At 37.8% G+C, this 19,622-nt stretch overlaps 1 protein-coding gene across 3 annotated transcripts in view; it reads right to left on the reverse strand.

The window, feature by feature from the left end:
- LOC125241123 (protein ECT2) overlaps positions 1-19,622 on the reverse strand; it is a 65,310-nt gene that overhangs the window by 43,414 nt on the left and 2,274 nt on the right. For 2 of the 3 annotated variants that reach the window (XM_048149458.1, XM_048149454.1), the window contains exon 2: positions 15,607-15,814. In XM_048149458.1, coding sequence (XP_048005415.1) covers positions 15,607-15,814 — 208 coding nt within the window. Of the gene's footprint in view, positions 1-5,208; positions 5,455-15,606; positions 15,815-19,622 lie in introns of those variants that run through there. The other variant, XM_048149457.1, reaches the window with a different exon arrangement.

Raw genomic sequence — 19,622 nt, forward strand, 5'->3', positions numbered from 1 at the left:
AAGAGGGAGCGATGAATTGAGGTGATTTTATAACTGGAGACATGGAGAGTGACATAGGCTACTTTTTATCTCTTTCTGGATACATTTAGGTACTGAAAAAAAAAATTAAATGTCTTGAGTGGTATGATGGCAAATATATTGCCGTTACCCATTAAAGGGTTAAATAAGAATATTCTAATAAGGTAGATATCGACTTCTAGCATCAAACACGTCGATCCCGCGTGTATTACAGAGGCGACCACTTCGGACAAGGCCGTCGTATCTCTCCGCTTCGCCTCGAGTTGGCGCCAAGAACGCTTCACCTAGGACATTTCCATAGGTATCAATCAAAGGTTTGGTTCCTTTTCGCTGTGTAACGTCCTAACGTCGCTTTGTATTTGCGGCAAAATCGCTCCGCCACCGCCGCGTCCGGCGCCGCACCGTACTGATCGCTTCGCCGTAAGTTGTTTGCCTACGTAAGACGGTGTGTTATTTGGAGTCACTTCCTAGCAGGTATCTCGAATTAAGGCGCATTGAAAAGGTGTCGAGAAGTACTCGGTTAGGGTTGTAAAAAAACGGTTTTTTTTCTGGCTTGAAAAAAAACATGAAAAAAAACCGTACCGTTTTTTTTCTGGAGTATGTTTTTTTTTTCTAAAGTACGAAATCTCATAATTTGCAAAGTAGTTAATACTTTTATACGGTTTTTTAGACTTAATGTTAACTATTAAACGAATTTAATCAAATAACTTTAATTTCTGGTCTTATAAAAGTAACATTTACGAAATCTGTAGTTTGTAGTTATCACTATTTACTGTTGGCAACACCACCGCCTCTCCACGCTACACGCCGCATCGGGGATTCCCCAATAAACGTTTGTATACTGAATTAAAATGTACGTTATTGTTATTGAAACACGTTACAACTCACGAAAAACCGTTATTGTCGTATTATTTGTTCATCTGAAAAAAAACCATATTTAGAAAAAAAACCAAGGTGCTCGGTTTTTTTTCATGTTTTTTTTCATAATTCTGAAAAAAAACATTTGGTTTTTTTTCTATTTACAACCCTATACTCGGTAGAAATGAAAATTATGAATGGACTACATGTCGCAAATAGTTTGGAGTAAAAACACACTATCTTGCTTGTACAGTCGACTAAAAAGAGATGTATCCACTTTTTCACCTTATTGCATTGTAATAAGGTGAAAAAGTGGATACATCTCTTTGTAGTGGACTGTACCAGTATACCTACATTGTTTATGACGCCAACGCCATCTAGCGGTTCAGACATTTTCAGTGGGACACGGTTTTGCGAGGGAACGCGCTATATAAATAGGACGAGTTTTATCCTGAGTGCTGAATGTTAGTGCACGGAGAGGGTGGGCGTGCGGCGGTGACGTGCCCGTGACGCGCAGTGTCGCGGCGCGCCCCGACCCGCGGCACAGGAAGCCGCATATACCGCGGCTTTACGTGTCACTATACAAATAGTTCGTGACTTACACTCGAATTCCAACCAAAATGTAAACAATAATTGAGAATCAGCCGACATTAATTTTCAGGATTCCGTACCCATTTACTACGGTTACTATACAGCCATCATTGTCCGATGAAGATCGAGACAGAGGGGAGATAGGAGCTATCACGGTTTTACCCAACAGTGGGCTGTCATGTAGGTTAATAAAAAAAACGTAAAGTTTGTAACGACATTGATGAACAAGCCACATTTAGTATATTATGTATAGGGAAAAGTGTCGGTTGATATGTCGTTAAAAACGAATAAGGATCTTTAAAAATATTTTTATGACAACCATAATATTTTAGGAAACAATTGCTTCGAAAGTTCCCTTTTAACTTTTATTGAACTGTGTTTTAAAAGAAACATGAAATAATCGCCCTTATCCCAGTCACTTGGAGTCGGCGCAGCATATCTAGGTACCTCTTCCATGCGTCTCTATCACACGTCATCTTATCATCAACTTGTTGTCGTTCCATGTCATGTCTCACAGAGTCCATCCAGCTCTTCTTCGGTTTTCCTCTCCCATTACTTATTCCACCACCTTCCACATTCATTCGTAATATCTTTCTCGGCACATGACTTTTATCCCTCCGCATTGCATGTCCATACGATGCTAGTCGATTCGCTCTTACTTTTTCTACTATCGGTGCTACTTTTAGGCTTCCTCTGATATATCCATTTTTTATCTTATCCATTCTTGTCACGCCACACATCCATCTTAACAATTTCATCTCTGCTATGTACACGCAATCTCTTTTCATCCGTCACCTTTAGGGCCCAACCCAACACTCTGATCCATACATGATGATTTACACCGTGTCCAATAAGTTCGAATACTCATATTTTACCTCAGTCACATAATAGGATCACAGATGATCAAATTCTTATTTAAATTAAAGAGTAATATCTGGGCAACCGAGCTTCGCTCGGTTCTGTCGTATCCTTGACATGTGTCGCCATCTAGTTCAAAAATGAATATTACCTACATCGAGCGAAAGAATTCTCAGCCTTAACAACACAACTACTCCACACGAGATGGCGCGCATTTCGCCACAAAAACTCAAATAGTGTATTTTCTATTCGTTTTAGCCTTGACCTGTGTCGCCATCTAGTGTTTGCAATAAATAGTACTTACATCGACCGAAAGAATTCTGTCTTAACAGTACAACTACTGCACACGAGATGGCGCGCCAAGAAAAACGCGTGAAAACTCGAAAATTCGCGTTTTCCGGGACCTAAGGATAAGTTAGACCGATTTTTCACCCCCAAAAACCCCCACATAACAAATTTCTGCGAAATCGTTAGAGCGGTTTCCGAGATCGTCAGTGTAAATAAATATATATATATAAATAAATAAATATACAAGAATTGCTCGTTTAAAAGTATAAGATATAAATATCTGGGCGACCGAGCTTCGCTCGGTTCTATTTTAATATATCACGTCTTTAGATAAAAAAAAACTCTTATAAATACAAAAACAAAAAAAAAGACAAAAAACAAAAACTTAATTTCTGGCCGGGATTCGAAACCCTGACACCTACGATCTATCTGCGTACATTAGACCGACCTCGTGCGACTGAGCTAAGCGGAATCGATGCGCGCGCGGCGAAATTAAGGACCATATTTTACGTTTACAAATGCGAAAGAAAAACTCATGAAAACTCGAAAATTCGCGTTTTCCGGGATCTAAGGCTACGCTAGATCGATTTTTCACCCCCGAAAACCCCCACAAAACAAATTTCAGCGAAATCGTTAGAGCGGTTTCCGAGATCGTCGGTATATATAAATAAATATATAAATAAATAAATAAATAAATAAATAAATATACAAGAATTGCTCGTTTAATAGTATAAGATATCCAATTTAATAGAATACAATCACAAAGTACATGGCATTTCATACTTGCTCGGCACGCAGGTGACGAGGTATTTTATATAACGTGAAACTGAAACTATGTGTGATAGAACAGCCCCATAATAACCAAAATGTTCAGTTGTGGGCACCACGGATAGAAAACATTCCAGAGCTTACACGAGATAGACTATCTTCAGTACTTATAGATAAAAGCGTTAAAATTAACGTATCCATACTAATATTATAAACGGGAAAGTGTGTGTGTATGTTTGTTTGTCCGTCTTTCACGGCAAAACGGAGCGACGAATTGATGTGATTCTTTAAGTGGAGATAGTTGAAGGGATGGAGAGTGACATAGGCTACTTTTGTCTCTGTCTAACGCGAGCGAAGCCGCGGGCAAAGGCTAGTTTTACTATAAAACCCAGGTGTTGGGGAAAAAAAATGACCCAAAGTTAATAAGAATTTAAGAATGCTTGGGAATGAATATCATGTGTTCCAACAAGACGCAGCTCCAGCACATACGGCAAATGGCGTTCCAGCGAGGTTTCCGACTAATTTGGCAGTTTTTTAGTCGAAACATGAATGGCCACCCATTTCGCTAGGTTTAGGCGTATTAGTTTTTTTTTGTACGGTCATATATGCTTTAAAGACTACATTTTTATAAAATCATAAACCTGGATCATTTCAAAAAGGTTATCGAGGGTATTTAGGATGAAATGCCTAGAAAATGGTGTGGGATCCGTTCGAGAAGCGTTTGAGGCTGGTAAAAAAGTTAAAGCTGGAGTTCCATCCAAAACATTTGTTGTGAATGTAATATATAAGTGTGCCATTCATAAAATATAATTATAGCTGTAGTAAATATTTTGTTAATTTGTTTTATTCGATATTTGTACTGTATTCGAAGTTATTAGACACGGTGTAGCTGTAGATTATCATCATCACCCAACATACATTTCTGTGATACAGGGGATGGAGCCGTACGGTAAGCAAAATAATGCTGCGTTGCTCAGATTTATATAGTTATTTATTGCTTATCGATAACGGTGATGCTAGATCAATGAGCTACTTCCCCTTCAGAACCTACAGACATGGGTCCAGTTTTATTTTCGGATTTCATTTGTAAATGGTTAAAGTTATGATACATATGATTAATTTTCGATATTTTTTTTTTCTAGCCTGCGTTAGTGTCCCACTGCTGGGCAAAGGCCTCCCCTCTCTTCCTCCACTCGACCCTATCACTCGCATTTCCCCACCAGTTGGGATAAAATTTTTCCAGGTCGTCGCACCATCTCCTTTTTGGTCTGCCTGTACCTCTACCTACACCATCTATCGTAGTCCGTGGGTCCCACTCGGTAACCATTTTAGCCCACCTTTCAGGATGCATGCGGCAGACGTGTCCAGCCCAGTCCCACTTAAGCTTAGCGGTCTTGGCACCTACGTACATCTACTACTCGAGTTCTGGAGCGCAGTTCCGTGTTTCTGATTCGATCAGTTCTGCGAACACCCAGTATACTGCGCTGAGTATTTTCGATATAAATAAATAAATATTATAGGACATTCTTACACAGATTGACTGAGGCCCACGGTAAGCTCAAGAAGGCTTGTGCTGTGGGTACTCAGACAACGATATATATAATATATAAATACTTATATACATAGAAAACATCCATGACTCAGGAACAAATATCTGTGCTCATCACACTAATAAATGCCCTTACCGGGATTCGAACCCGGGACCGCGGCGCAGCAGGCAGGGTCACTACCGACTGCGTCAGATCGGTCGTCAAAATCCTTAATCGTCAAAATAAATAATCCTTAAATGTATCTACTACGAAGACAAAACATCGAAACTAAACGTACTGATCACATCTCGCCGTACACGATGTTTTAAATTCAGACGGAGAAGTATGAAATTCCTGAGGAGACTGCTCCTCCTCGGGCGTCGGCGGTAGCCGCGTGGGGCCCATCGCCGACGCTTCACATCAACTCCCGTCCGCGCTACACTCTGCTGATAGATATACACTCCACTTATTGCCAGTTTTTAGCATCATCACAGTTCCACTATACACATCCACTACTTCGACACATCGATATCGAATAATTGTTGTAAATACTTCGAAGCTACAACATTTACTCGTTTACCGCGCCGAACGACGAAAACAAAGGCGCAAAGCAGCATGCGCGTTATGCGTTTCACATTAGATTGAAAAACAGTCGCGAGGAATGCGAGGCTGAAAATAGCGAGGAGCGACGCAGCGCAAGGGCGAGCACCGCGAGTATCGCTGAGAGCGGAACCGGCTCGCCACGACATCGCCACCGCGGCCGCGCTGGCTGCTACCCAGCGCACACCTTTGCGACGGTCGGCGTCGGCGGTGAATGCTCAAAACAATATTAATTGACAAGCCTAACTATGCGGATAAACCTAATCATTTCGAGTACAGTGATGTGTAGGTAGCAAGGATCCTCAATAACATTGTAGTTAAGAACACGGCCTAACATCGTGAGTTATTTAAAGAACTTTATTATTTTAAATATAATTATGTATTAATATGAGGCTACTTTTTGGCTGGGAATGGAAAGATACTTTTTTTTTTTAATTTAAGGTGCAGTGAGTTCACGTTCTTTTCTTTCTCAGTGAGAAAAAGCGTGAGCGACATGTGCGCGCCTATGAGCGCGGATATCATGGATATTAATAAATTAGGTAATTGAACTAATTAAGACAATACAGGAGGGGTCAATTCTCCATACAAACGCTCTCGACTATTTCCTCCCTGGTTTTTAACGATAGAGCAATGATTTTTTCAACACAGTATATTATAATATTTATCTGTGTCGGACCGTTTTGATTTTTTTGATATTCTTATTTTTAAAGACGCTAGAGCCCATCAAAATTTTCCAAAAACGGCTTTATTGATTATGGCGCAAAAAAGGTATGGTATTCAAAATTGGTTTTTAACAATTAACAATTAGCCAAAAAAACTAAACCGTCCGACACGGATTATTTCATTGTTGTTAAGATTCTCAAATTTCGTTACGATTGATTAAGTTTTGATGGAGGAAACAGTCGAGAGCGGAACTTCGATTTTAAAGATTTTTTCGCAATATCTTTTAAGTTGTTCTTAATAGACAATTTTTTTTTCGATAAATCTAGTTAATAACACTAGTATATTTATCTAAAATTCCCAAATTGAAAGGGGGGGCTCCTTTCCATTTTAGCATTTTCGCTCCTGTAGCCTCTTAAGAATATAAGCGATAGTGTCGATACTCTAACCATGATATTGCAGATTTTTTGGAGTAAATTTCATATTTTAAGCATTATGAATGCATACGTTCTTTTTATACGCACAATATTTTTAAATACATTTTAGACCTACGTTCGTTTCATGTGGCGAAAGTGAAAATTCACGGTTTTCATCGATTAAAAACCCTCGAGAAAGGCCTAATACATATTACTGGATTAATTTAGTACAGTCTTATTTTGATCCAAAAAACCGCTACGAACTTAATCAAGTCCCGTTTTCTAATTAAGATATAGTAGACTACTTCTCTATACAAACGGTCTCTATTTTTCTCCCTGTCTTTATGGAAAATATTAAACAAACCATTAATAATTTTGTACTTACATAATTATTAATTAATTTATTATAATAGCTTTCCTCCTTTTAACTTTATGTGTGGTTTAGAGTTATGTATGTGTGATTCAACTTTTTGACCGAAAATGTAACATGTCTCTTGTAACCAAAGTTTTTACTTATAAGAAACCTATCCTAAACGAACCCCACACTATTTTGGTACACCTTATATGTTTATTACTTTTATTAGGTTTACCACTTGGGCCTTGATAGCTTTAACATAGGTACAACATATAACGAGAAACAGAACCATCATCATTGACCGAAGCGACAGCGAAGACACCGAAAGTACCGAAACTACTGTTACTCGGTCAATTTGCTTTTCTATGTCCGAAATTGTGTGACCAGATTCAATTATTTCTTTAGATCCATATTATTTTTTGAATTTGCGGATTTTACAATATGCGGAAATTGAGCGCCAATACCATGTACCTATGTATGGTAGTTGCTATGTAATTTTATGGGTCCTGTTCTGATGAGGATGAAACTACGTAAAAATAGTATATTTTATTAACGTAATTTCATATAATTAGGGATTGCAATCCAGCAGTATTTTCAATCCAGCTGGATTTTTGCTGGATCGGTGCCAATCCAGCTGGATCCAGCGCGGATCCAGCAGGTAGAAAAAATGCCAAAAAAAAATTACATTTTGCTCTACTATAGGGCTGTTATTACTAAAATTATTTGAAATAGTGAAAGGAAGGATGAAAACGCGCAATTTTGTCAGCATAATATATAAAAAAAAAAACTTGAAACGGTTCTCTTATTTATCTCCGAAAATTGTATGACCGAATATCACTTCCCAACGCACGTTTCGCGGAAATTCCGCCGAATGTTCAATTCCCAAATTATCATATTGTTTTTTTTTTTAATTTGCCAACCTTGCATTTACCTACCAACTTGGCCGTTTTTAGTGTTTTTCAAAAGGCCTTTTTTTAAAAAACAAACTTTCATAGTTTAGTTAGTTAGTTTTGTTGGGCATTTTCCGCAAGTCGACAACTATTGTGCCTATTTTGCGTGAATTTGACGAGGTAGCACTACTCTAGCCACCCCAGCTCCTCTACAAATCGTACCTAGGTACTTGTTCCTATATACTTCTACCTGTTTACACTCTAGAAGAAAGTGTTTGGTGGTTTCTTCTGCTTCCATGCACGCTCTGCACATGGGGCTATCGGTTATACCTATGTTATTGAGGTGTTTTTTCAGTGTGTTGTGTCCTGTCATTAATCCTACTATTTTGCGCAGTTGGTGTCTGGGTGTTCTGAGTAGGATTTTTGTGAGCTTCGTATTAGGTACAGCAAGAATTTCTTTGGTTTGTCTACATGTGTCTAATTCAACCCAGTATTTGTTGTGTAATTCTTTGTGGTGTTGCATAAGTTGGTTTTTCCTGTATGATACTGGTAGGGGTATGATGGGTTCAGGTCCATATGCCGGTGTGTCTGATCCTTCTCGGGCCAGTTCATCCGCTGCATCATTCCCTCTTGATCCACTGTGCCCCTTTATCCATTGTATTGTTACTTTGTTGTCTTCTTCGCACACTTCAGTGAGGCTTTGATGACATTCTAGTATTAGTTTCGAGGTAAGTTTTTCGCTGTCTAGTGCCTGAAGCACTGATTTGCTGTCTGATAATATTAGTATGTTTTCATGTTTTACCTGTCGTCTTTTTATGGCATTGCAAGCTTCTATTATACCCACACATTCAGCTTGGAATACCGTGCTGTGTTCACCTAGGGGTTTGGATATGTGTATGTTTAAGTCTTCTGAGAAGACTCCACACCCTGTTCCCTCTTTTGTTTTTGATCCGTCTGTGAATATTCTTAGGTTTGTTTGGTGCAGTCCTTCTTTTGGATCTTCTGTTAGCGATATCGTATAATTTTTGCAGAAGACCGTGGTTTTAGGTAGTTTGTCCACTGGCGCTTCTAGCATCGGCAGTTTTGAGATCATGTCTCCATAGATTTTTTTGTGTGATGAGTTTAGTTTTGTCCATAAGGTTAGATCTTTCAGTCGGAGGGCTGTGGCTGCCGCTTCCTTTTGTATATATATGTGTAGTGGTAGGAGTCCTAGCATTATTTCTAACGCTGCGGTTGGAGTAGTCCTCATACAACCCGTCGTTGCTACACATGCTAGTCGTTGTGTTTTGTTCAGCTTATCTATTGCTGTAGTCAGCTGGGTGCGGGGCCACCATACAATAGCTCCATAGCTGATCATTGGCATTATTACCATTTTGTATAGCCACAGTATGATGTGGGGGGCAAGGCCCCATTTCTTGCCCACCATCCTTCGGCATTGCCAGAAAGCCACTGTTGCTTTGTTCAGTTTTTGTTCTAGGTGTTTGCTCCAGTTGAGTTTGTCGTCGAGGATTATGCCTAGATATTTCACCTCTTTTGAAAGTGTCAGTCGTGTGCCAAATAGTGTCGGCATTTCGTATATACCCAATTTCCGTTTATATGTGAAGAGAATTGTGTCGGTCTTTTTAGGGTTTACCGATAGGTCATTCTCCGTGCACCATTTCTCTACTATTTTCAGTGCTGTCTGTGTGAGATTGCACAGTGTACTGATTACCAGGCCGCTGATTAGTATGACTAAGTCATCTGCATATCCTATGGTTATAAAGTGCTTTTCGTTCAGTTTTGTTATCAAGTCATTTACCACCAAGTTCCAGAGTAGTGGCGACAGTACCCCTCCTTGGGGGCATCCCCTCATGACTAGTGCCTGGTGGTCCTGACTTTCAGATAGTTTTATTCTTCTCTGTCTTAACATATTCATTATCCATTCAATCATGAGTGGATTTGTTCCATGCCTTTGTAGTGCTTGTTTAATGCTGCTGAAATTGGTCTTATCAAAGGCTCCCTCTATGTCAATGAAGGTTCCCAGACATGAGTTTTTCATAGCTAGCGCATTTTCTATGTTACTCACTACAGCATGTAGCGCTGAGTCTGTTGATTTACCTTGACTGTAGGCATGTTGGTTTGGGTGGATTTGTATTTTCTTTAGTGCTGTTTCTTTGAGCTCTTTGTCACATAGTCTTTCCAGTGTTTTTAGCATGAAAGATGTAAGGCTGATTGGTCTGAATGACTTAGGGTCTGTATAGTCCGTTTTGCCTGGTTTGGGTAGAAAAATTACTTTTACTTCCCTCCATTTCTGCGGTATGTATCTGAATGCTATGCAACTACATAGTAAGTTTGATAGGTGTTTTATTAATTTGTGTCCTCCCCATTTTAGTAGGGCTGGGTATATTCCATCTGTTCCTGGTGATTTGAAGTTTTCGAAGCTGTTTACCGCCCAGTTTCATAGTTATCTTATGTTTTACTTGACGTAATATACAACTAGTTGTTTATTGCATATACCAAATGTTTTATTGAACACCGACAATATCTATGGCGTATTTCGAAAAATATGCAATACTGAGTCTCCTATGAACTTCTAAATTTATTGACAGGGATGCAATTACGTATTTTACTTACGTATATATTTATACGTATTTTTAAATAGTTACCTACTTACTCTTTTTACAAGAATATTTTTTAATTTATTGTTATTACATTTCATTTCCTCACGGTCAACCTAACACGCTCCTCCTCGTTTCGCTCGTCGTCGACCCTAACTGGACTCTGTCATATATGATTATACTGCCAACATAGTCCATGAACAGAAAACTGCTACTTTGCTCCCTTCTAACAGGGAAGAAAAATTAAAATTCATTTGTAAAAAGTTGACATTAGTTTTTGTAACCATTTTTAATCCTTATAGCAATCTACATAAATAAAAAAGTCATTAAAAGTGTAACAACGATGATGCGAAGGTACTACAATAAGTAGGTACATAAATAATGCTATCAACCAGACATGGCCTGCTTTTTTGGCACAACATTTGGGCATTCACTAGTTCACATTGAAAATTACTAATTTACTTACTAGTACTTAGTTTAACTTACTTAATATTTATGAAAAAATAAACCTCTAAGTAGGTATATTATACGTAGACAAACATCAATCAATATTCTGATCTAAACATAAGTTGAAAATTAAAAGAAATTTTGCGGTAACAGTAAATAATTAAATACTATAAATACATTTTGAGATCTTCAGTAGTTATAATACAGTTTTAAACTACTTACGTTTTTGAAAAAAACACACAATTGTAGCGAAATAGAATTATTTTGTGCTAAGCGGCCACGGGCTACGCGCGGGAACGCGGAACCGTTTTAAACATGACGTAAAATAAGTTTATTGAAGTTAATTACGCATTTTATTGCAGATTTTTTTACTCCGCAGCGCTGGATCCGCAGCGCTGGATCCAGCGCTGGCTGCTGGATCAGCAGACCGAAAGAAAAATGCGCTGGATCCAGCAGTGTACACCGTCCTAGCTTCGATTTGGTAGAAACTCCGATCAGTAACTCGGGCCCAATACGTAACCAGCTACAAACAGGGAATTTTGTATTCCCGTTCTGTAGCCAGTTACAAAACTTAGTTACCAAACGGTACTACTCATAATTCATAATTCATAATTTCTTTATTGCATCCATGGTTACATCTAGGTGTTACATATTTATATTGGTTTCACATGGACCCTGACAGGGTACAGCAAGTCTTAAATCTAAATTATGCTAGGTATTGAATCGATTATAATATTACAATATTGAATTTAACAAGGTAATTATGTAAAAGTATATAATAGGAAACAATGAAATAGGACATAAAGGTAGGTATGTCAAAAAAGAATTAAAATTATGAATGTCACTTGAAGTTGCTACGTATACCAAAATAGATAATATGTCACAGAATATTCAATTAAGAGGGTAAGAAAATAAAAATAAGATTAAAATTATATTAATTAAATTGGCGTGTGTAAATTTGAACTAAAACTAATAGCATTCATTATCATCATTCTTTTCATCCAAAAAATCATTAAGTTTATAGTACTTACTTAGTAATAAATTCTTCAATTCGTTATTAAATTGTTTGTGTGATGTCTGAGTTTTAATATCGTCACTAAGTTTATTATATATATGTATGTATGTATGTATAAGCTTTATTTACATAAAGGAAACAAAAGAGACACAGTTACAGAGTCAGTAATATACAATGATATATATATATATACATAATATATATATAATATATATATATATAATATATATATATTTTGATGCCATCATTTTTGGGCTTGTTTTGTGTATGTGTAGTTCTGAACGTTCCGGTGGCGCCAGGTTATGTTTGTGCCTACTCTCGTACCGTCGAGGACGGTCGGCTATTTTTGGAAAAAGACTTGGATATTTTCTAACGAACTTACAAATTTCGAAAATGTACATTGAAGTTACTGTCATAATTTTATACTTGATAAAATAGGGTCTGCAACTGTCCGGTACCGTAATATTTGCCAGTATTCGTATGCAAGTTTTTTGTAATATAAATATTTCTTCAATATCAGTACTCTCGCCCAATACGTAACTGGCTACAAAATGGGAATCAAGATTCCCGGTTTGTAGCCGGTTACGAAATTTTGGCTACCAAACGGTACTAAACCTTACGTTAAATAGAAAAGCTTCTATAATAATAATAATAGGGAACTTGCCTGTACTTAAAATAAAAGATGTATTTTAAACCATGCACATCAGATAATGTTCTATTTAACTAGTCGAATAGAAAGATATACCTAGTCCTCCTCGCCGTGTCTGGCGACGGCGACTCCTCCAACGGTTATTGATTCAAATTCAGAGCATGGAACGCTCTGATGTGGCTTGCGAAGCCAAACTTGGTTTTGAAAATGCGATCACAGGTTGCGCAATGAAGCTGGCCGGCTGAGTTGTAGGTATAGGATATACGAGGGCTAATAGAAAGATATAAAGTAACCGAGTTGATCGTGACGTCACTCGACTCGACACGATTTCATATTAATTTAAGAATATTTGCAAATCTTACAAATTCGTTTTGACAGTTCTTAAAAAGAAGCTGATTTGACTAAGTATACTTTATTCTGGAAATTTATTAATCAATAGATGACTATCTACAATTTAATTGATCAAAGAAATATAAATAACTAGCCTTTGCCCGCGGCTTCGCTCGCGTTAAATTCGAAAATTGCGGAATGCTCCATACAAACTTCCACCCCCCCACTTTAGGAAAGTGGGGACTTAAAAAGAAACAAAAAGTAGCCTACGTCACTTTCCATCCCTTCAACTATCTCCACTAATTCACGTCAATTCGTCGCTCCGTTTTGCCGTGAAAGACGGACAAACAAACAGACACACACACACACTTTCCCATTTATAATATTAGTGTGCATTATGAAATTTTCACAAGCGTTTAATAGTTATTTGTTATACAAGGGGGCAAAGTTGTATTTTAACGCCGAGTGTGGAATTGAAAAATGAGCAAGTGAAAGGATTCTATAGTTGAACCACGAGCGAAGCGAGTGGTTCGAGAATAGAATCCTGAACTTGCGAGTTTTTTAACACACGAGAAGTAAAATACATTTGCACCCGAGTGTAACACAAAACTTTTCCCCTCACTATAGCGAAGAAACTACAACGCAAAAAATGCGTTTATCACTGCTTCCAGTAGTTCCACAGGTGGTAAATCATCTTTATTACTAGATCCACCTACTTTTATCAATTTTAAAGCAGTTAATTTTACTTTATTCAAGGTCAAATTACTTTACCTACGAGTGGATAAAATGCGTTTTTACCTGCTGGTATTGAAGGACAAAACACGTGTTTCCGAGCTAGTGAGGGGAAAACTTCTTTGTAATGAAATAACGTTACTACTTTGGAAATAACCTAACCACAAAATTAAATTTTGAAAAAATCGCCGACATAGTGACACACAGTCAGTGAAAAGACAAATTATATTCTGTCAAACAAGTCTGTGAGTAAATAAGAACTAAGAAAACTATAGGTATCCTTTTCTCTAGCACCCTAAAGAAAAGGATGCCTATAGTTTTCTTTGTTCTTATTTACTGACAGACTTGGTTGACAGAGTATAGTAACTAATATCTGGGCGACCGAGCTTCGCTCGGTTCTATTTTAATATATCACGTCTTTAGATAAAAAAAAACTCTTATACGTAAATGCAAAAACAAAAAACAAAAACTTAATTTCTGGCCGGGATTCGAAACCCTGACACCTACGATCTATCTGCGTACATTAGACCGACCTTGTACGACTGAGCTAAGCGGAATCGATGCGCGCGCGGCGAAATTAACGACCATATTTATTTTACGTTTACTAACGCGAAAGAAAAACTCATGAAAACTCGAAAATTCGCGTTTTCCGGGATCTAAGGCTACGGCTAGATCGATTTTTTACCCCCGAAAACCCCCACATAACAAATTTCAGCGAAATCGTTAGAGCGGTTTCCGAGATCGTCGGTATATACAAATAAATAAATAAATATACAAGAATTGCTCGTTTAAAAGTATAAGATGTAGTGTGCGTGTGGATTGAGTGAGCACCTTCCGAAAATAAAAAAAATTATGCTGATCATTTAGTAAAAGTTCTAAAACAATTGTAAAACGAATCTCTGAATTTGTAAAAAGATAAATCAAAAGATACAGTCATTAAGATGTGCTCACTCAGTTCTCACAAACTACCAACGAAAACAGTGAATGTATTCATTTAACATATAATATTTATATACTAACATTTAGTAAAAATTATGCCAATCTACCTCTATAAATTTTAGATCACCTAGTAACGTATTTATTTTTTTACAAATAGTTTCTTATGCTCACTCAATCCTCACACTTTTGAAAAGCCGAATTTTGATGAAAAACATAAGATTTAGACCGCTATTATATGTGTATAGTTTAGTAAAAGTGAAATGGGAATTTGTAAAATACAAAACGAACCACTAACGTGTCAGGTTTTTTTATAATAAATTTTTGTAAGTGCTCACTCAGTCCACACGTTTTGAGAAAGTTAAAAATGTAAATATCTAAAGATTTGTAGCACCACAGACACTCGAAAGTACTTCAACATTTAGTAAATTTTTTTACTAAATATCCACCATCTAATATTTTATATTCGTTGTCTGGTTTTAAAGATATTCAGACATAACTTTTCTCATAGAAATGTATCATGTAGGGTGACCACACTATGTCGGCTCCTCCAGACAAACAGACAGACAGACAGACAGACGGACAGACAGACGGTCAGACAGACATACACACAGACAGACACGTCAAACTTATAACACCCCTTCGTTTTTGCGTCGGGGGTTAAAAATCGTTTGAAACATTTTGGCTACGGAAAAAAAAGATTTAAACGCTATACGAGGATACTGTGCCCCCGCACACAATTAAACCAATTCTCTAGAAAACACCAACCCCCTATTCATAAACGTACACTAAAGTTATTAAGCCGATAAAGTTCGTTTGTCCCTTTCCGACGTATTGGTGTGATAGAAAGGGACAAACGAACTTTATGGGCTTGATTACTTTAGTGTACGTTTATGAGTAATGATTGTGCACCAGTTTGTGGCGTTCATTACGACTGAAAATATAAAATCGGGATGTTGACAAACAATAGCTGGCACAATGTTTGGGGAATGCGCGCTTTATTACCTATAAGAATTTTCACCGTCCAATGTTGACAAAACTACGTAGGTACGTAGATTGTAGAACTGACCTGTATTTGGCTCTATGTGCTGCATCGAAGAGTTCTCCCTCGAAGGGTTTGGTGACGAAGTAGGAGAGGGGCTGCGGCGCCTGCGGCGACTGCGGCAGCGCGTCGGGCGCCGGCGCCGGCTGCACCGGCCCCAGCCGCTCGCACGCGGCGCGCACGCGCTCGCACTCCAGGCACGACTCGCTCACATACACTACTGGCCACGGAGAGCCTGCCGAGACCACAAAACATATTGCTTACTTCAATATATACACTACTATCTGTGCTGTGTAATGTGCGCTTTATAGCGGGTCCTTTTCCCTCAGGGGAACATACAAAAAACAAATAATTTATATAGATGTTTGTTATGATTTATATGGATTACATAATAATGTTATACATAATTCCAGTATAAGCAAATATTCATACATTTTACAAAATAATAACTTAACATATATTTAACACGTATTATATTTTTCCCCTCACTAGCTCGGAAACACGTGTTTTGTCCTTTAATACCAGCGGGTAAAAACGCATTTTATCCACTAGTGGGTAAAGTAATTTGACCTTGAATAAAGTCAAATTAACTGCTTTAAAATTGATAAAAGTAGGTGAATATAGTAATAAAGATGATTTACCACCTGTGGAACTACTGGAAGCAGTGATAAACGCATTTTTTGCGTTGTAGTTTCCTCGCTATAGTGAGGGGAAAAGTTTTGTGTTACACACGAGTGCAAATGTATTTTACTTCTCGTGTATTGAAAAACTCGCAAGCTCAGGATTCTATTCTCGAACCACTCGCTTCGCTCGTGGTTCAACTATAGAATCCTTTCGCTTGCTCGTTTATCAATTCCACACTCGGCGTTAAAATACAACTTTGCACTCTTGTATAACAAATAACTATTAAACAGATGCGACTTAACAACGAGGTTTAATTAACCAAAATAGTAATATGATATGTCCAGTTAATTTTATTTTTTATGATATACGAGTATCGGCAGTAGTGGCAGCCCTAGTACGATTTACAGTTACTTGATAGATAGTCTCTTCCTATACAGTAGGTATCAAAGAGATTTAGAACATAGAAAGTGACACACTGGGAGACGCCGACAAACGACTTCCATACATCTATTGGCAACGTGCGTGACAGAGTGGCGCTGATTGTCACAATTGCATATCATCTTATGGGCATGGTCAACATTAAGGGCCCATTTAGACATACGAGTTTAATACATTACGGTATTTGATGGCTGTGCTAAGTTATATGTAACCTCAACACTCTCAACAGCCCGCAATGTAACTAAAATCGCATGCGAGTTCGCACACCGTCTAAATCAAGCCTAATAATAAGGCTAGCGGCAGCTGTTGTAACTAATTTGACACCACACAATTTAACATGGAAAAGCCCACAAAATGAGGACAGCACCAGTCGTGCACGTAGCGAATAACAGCAATTTCCGACTTGATCGTGATTTGAGAACTTAATTTCTAACATTCGACACGACTACACAATTAAATTTCAAGTGTTATAAAGAAGTAGTTACTATAAATAAGTGTATTTTTTTTCTTTTTCCTTCGTCCTTTCAAAGAGAAATCCCAACCAATCTTACACTAATATCGAGATAAAATATCCTGTTGGGTAAAGTCCGAAATGTCTGATATTGATATTCCTTAGGAGTGAAATTCCTGACATTTCTAATAAACTACCCACTTCGTACCATGGTCGAAGAAACATGGTTTACGTATCTCGTGCGTGACCTCTCGGGACGCGCTCCCGCGTTACTGGTTCAGGGCCGCTGAGTCACATTGCGACACAGGGAGCACCCGCTCTTGGCATGCCTGACACCAGCCTGCCGCACTCACAGCTATGCTGCCGGTGTTGCATTTCACGTTAAATTAAACTAATACGCGTTTAAAATAACACTCAAGAACACACACGACAAATCTATCTAAATCTGTACTAGGTACAACATAAAATTCTAATTCTTATTCAAAATCATCATTAGCAATGTCAATGCACAAAAAAAAGCGCGAATTGTACTCATACGCTAATGACGTTGGGGAGTGGGGACGCGAAATACTTTTTTTGTATACGTAAATATTTACAGACTATGCACGTCACAGCGACCTACACTCTATGTTAATTTTGCCTATTTTGTTTAAGAATTGCAACGCAACAAACAGGCCTCACACAAAATGTAATTTAGTATTTGGGACCTACTTAGATTAGATGAGGTCTTTCCCATCATAGGACAAGGTGTGCACGACCTTTGATAGGCGTGCGCGGAGCCGAAGCCTTCGCGTAGACGCCCTTTTGACACTTTAATGAAATGTAAGGGTTACACCGAGCGGATGCTGCCATTGCTCGTGTCATGGGACGCACGCAGAGCAGCACCCACCAGGGTGTGTAAGGACTATTTGAGAGTTAATGGAATTAGATGAGTTTATTATTACGACTTTTACATGTGTATGAGAAAACATGATAACCAACTAAGCTTAAATGATATTTGATAAGTGTTTTAATAATGAAATTGCGAGATTTGGAAGACTACGATGAATTCTTCCCCACCCCACTAGCCTACCACACAATAATGACAGAGGTTTTCATATCATTTAGTATGTAATGATGACTTGATGGTAACAATGGGTCAGTGGGAATAACATACAGAAACACGACTTGTGGCAACTGTTATTATAGTAGGGAAGAAACTAGGGTATAACATAGAATTGTCTTGAAGCAGCAGCTAGATCTAGCATATTTATACATAAGAAGAATCAAATTCAACCAATGTAAGAAATTTTATAGGTATACCGGAAGCGGATGGCAAGAGACTGTTAGTGCATTAATCACAGGAAAATATAATTGTCTCTTCAAATCAGCATCAAGGAACAATGTAACGATCAGTTGGTTAGACAATTTAAAACGCGAATAAGATCTTGTGTTTATATGCGACTTACTTCCCACGGTGTCTAATGGAATAACAATAAGTTGATAAATGCTACACAGTATATAACTTAGGGTCACGCAACACCTGATTGTTAAATGATTCAAATTTAATAAAACTGTGAGGTGAATGAAGTAGAGCACACGACATGCGGCAGCCGCATGCGCACTCACATCCTCCACCAAAGTATGCCCGCAGTTGATCTACCAAAGCTAGCATAGTTGGCGTGCGAGCCGTGGACTACGCTTTACGCCATCTGCAAAAGCGGCGCTCGTCAACGGCCACCACACCACATTTACCTATAGTTTTAATTAAAACATAACACGTCAGAAGATATTATTATTTAATACGCAGAATAAGAACTGTTGACCTGACCACTTATAATAATGTAAATAAAACATACATACAAACCAAATTTTTAAACCACTAAACATAATTATGTATGACTGAATGTGAATGGTTTTTTTTATAGTTTATTTTAAGGATGCTGAATAACTCTACACTTATGGCTGAAGTGCATTGGTATCTTGTGATCACAATATGTGAATAATATTAGTTATATATATTATATTATATTGTCGTTTACTAGCACCATATTGTTTATATGAATATAAACAAACTAGTAACTTCAAATAATAGTCTACTTATCAAATAAGTATCAATCCAAAAATCTTCATTTTAAATTGTCTTCATGCAGAAATTTGATGCTTTTGATTCTTAACCTTTTTAGTGCTTAGTTGATTTCAACAAGCCATGCTTGTGTCACTGCCGGTAGTATGAAGTTATATAAAGATAGATGGTTAATAAATAAATATTCTCACACAGACTGAGATTGACTAAGCCCCATGGTAAGGTTAAGAAAGCTTGTGTTGTGTACTCAGACAATAACATATAATATACAAATACTACTACATACATAGTACACATCCATGACTCCGGAACAAATATGCTCATCACACAAATAAATGCCCTTACCAGGTAGCAAACCAGGGACTGCAGCTTAGCAGACAGGGTCACAACTGACTAGGCCAGACCGGTCATCTATTATTGCAAATACTATGTGACAAAAAAGTGATTTATTCTTATGATGATAGT

The sequence above is a fragment of the Leguminivora glycinivorella genome, chromosome Z (genome assembly GCF_023078275.1).
Source record: "Leguminivora glycinivorella isolate SPB_JAAS2020 chromosome Z, LegGlyc_1.1, whole genome shotgun sequence".
NCBI lineage: Eukaryota > Metazoa > Arthropoda > Insecta > Lepidoptera > Tortricidae > Leguminivora > Leguminivora glycinivorella.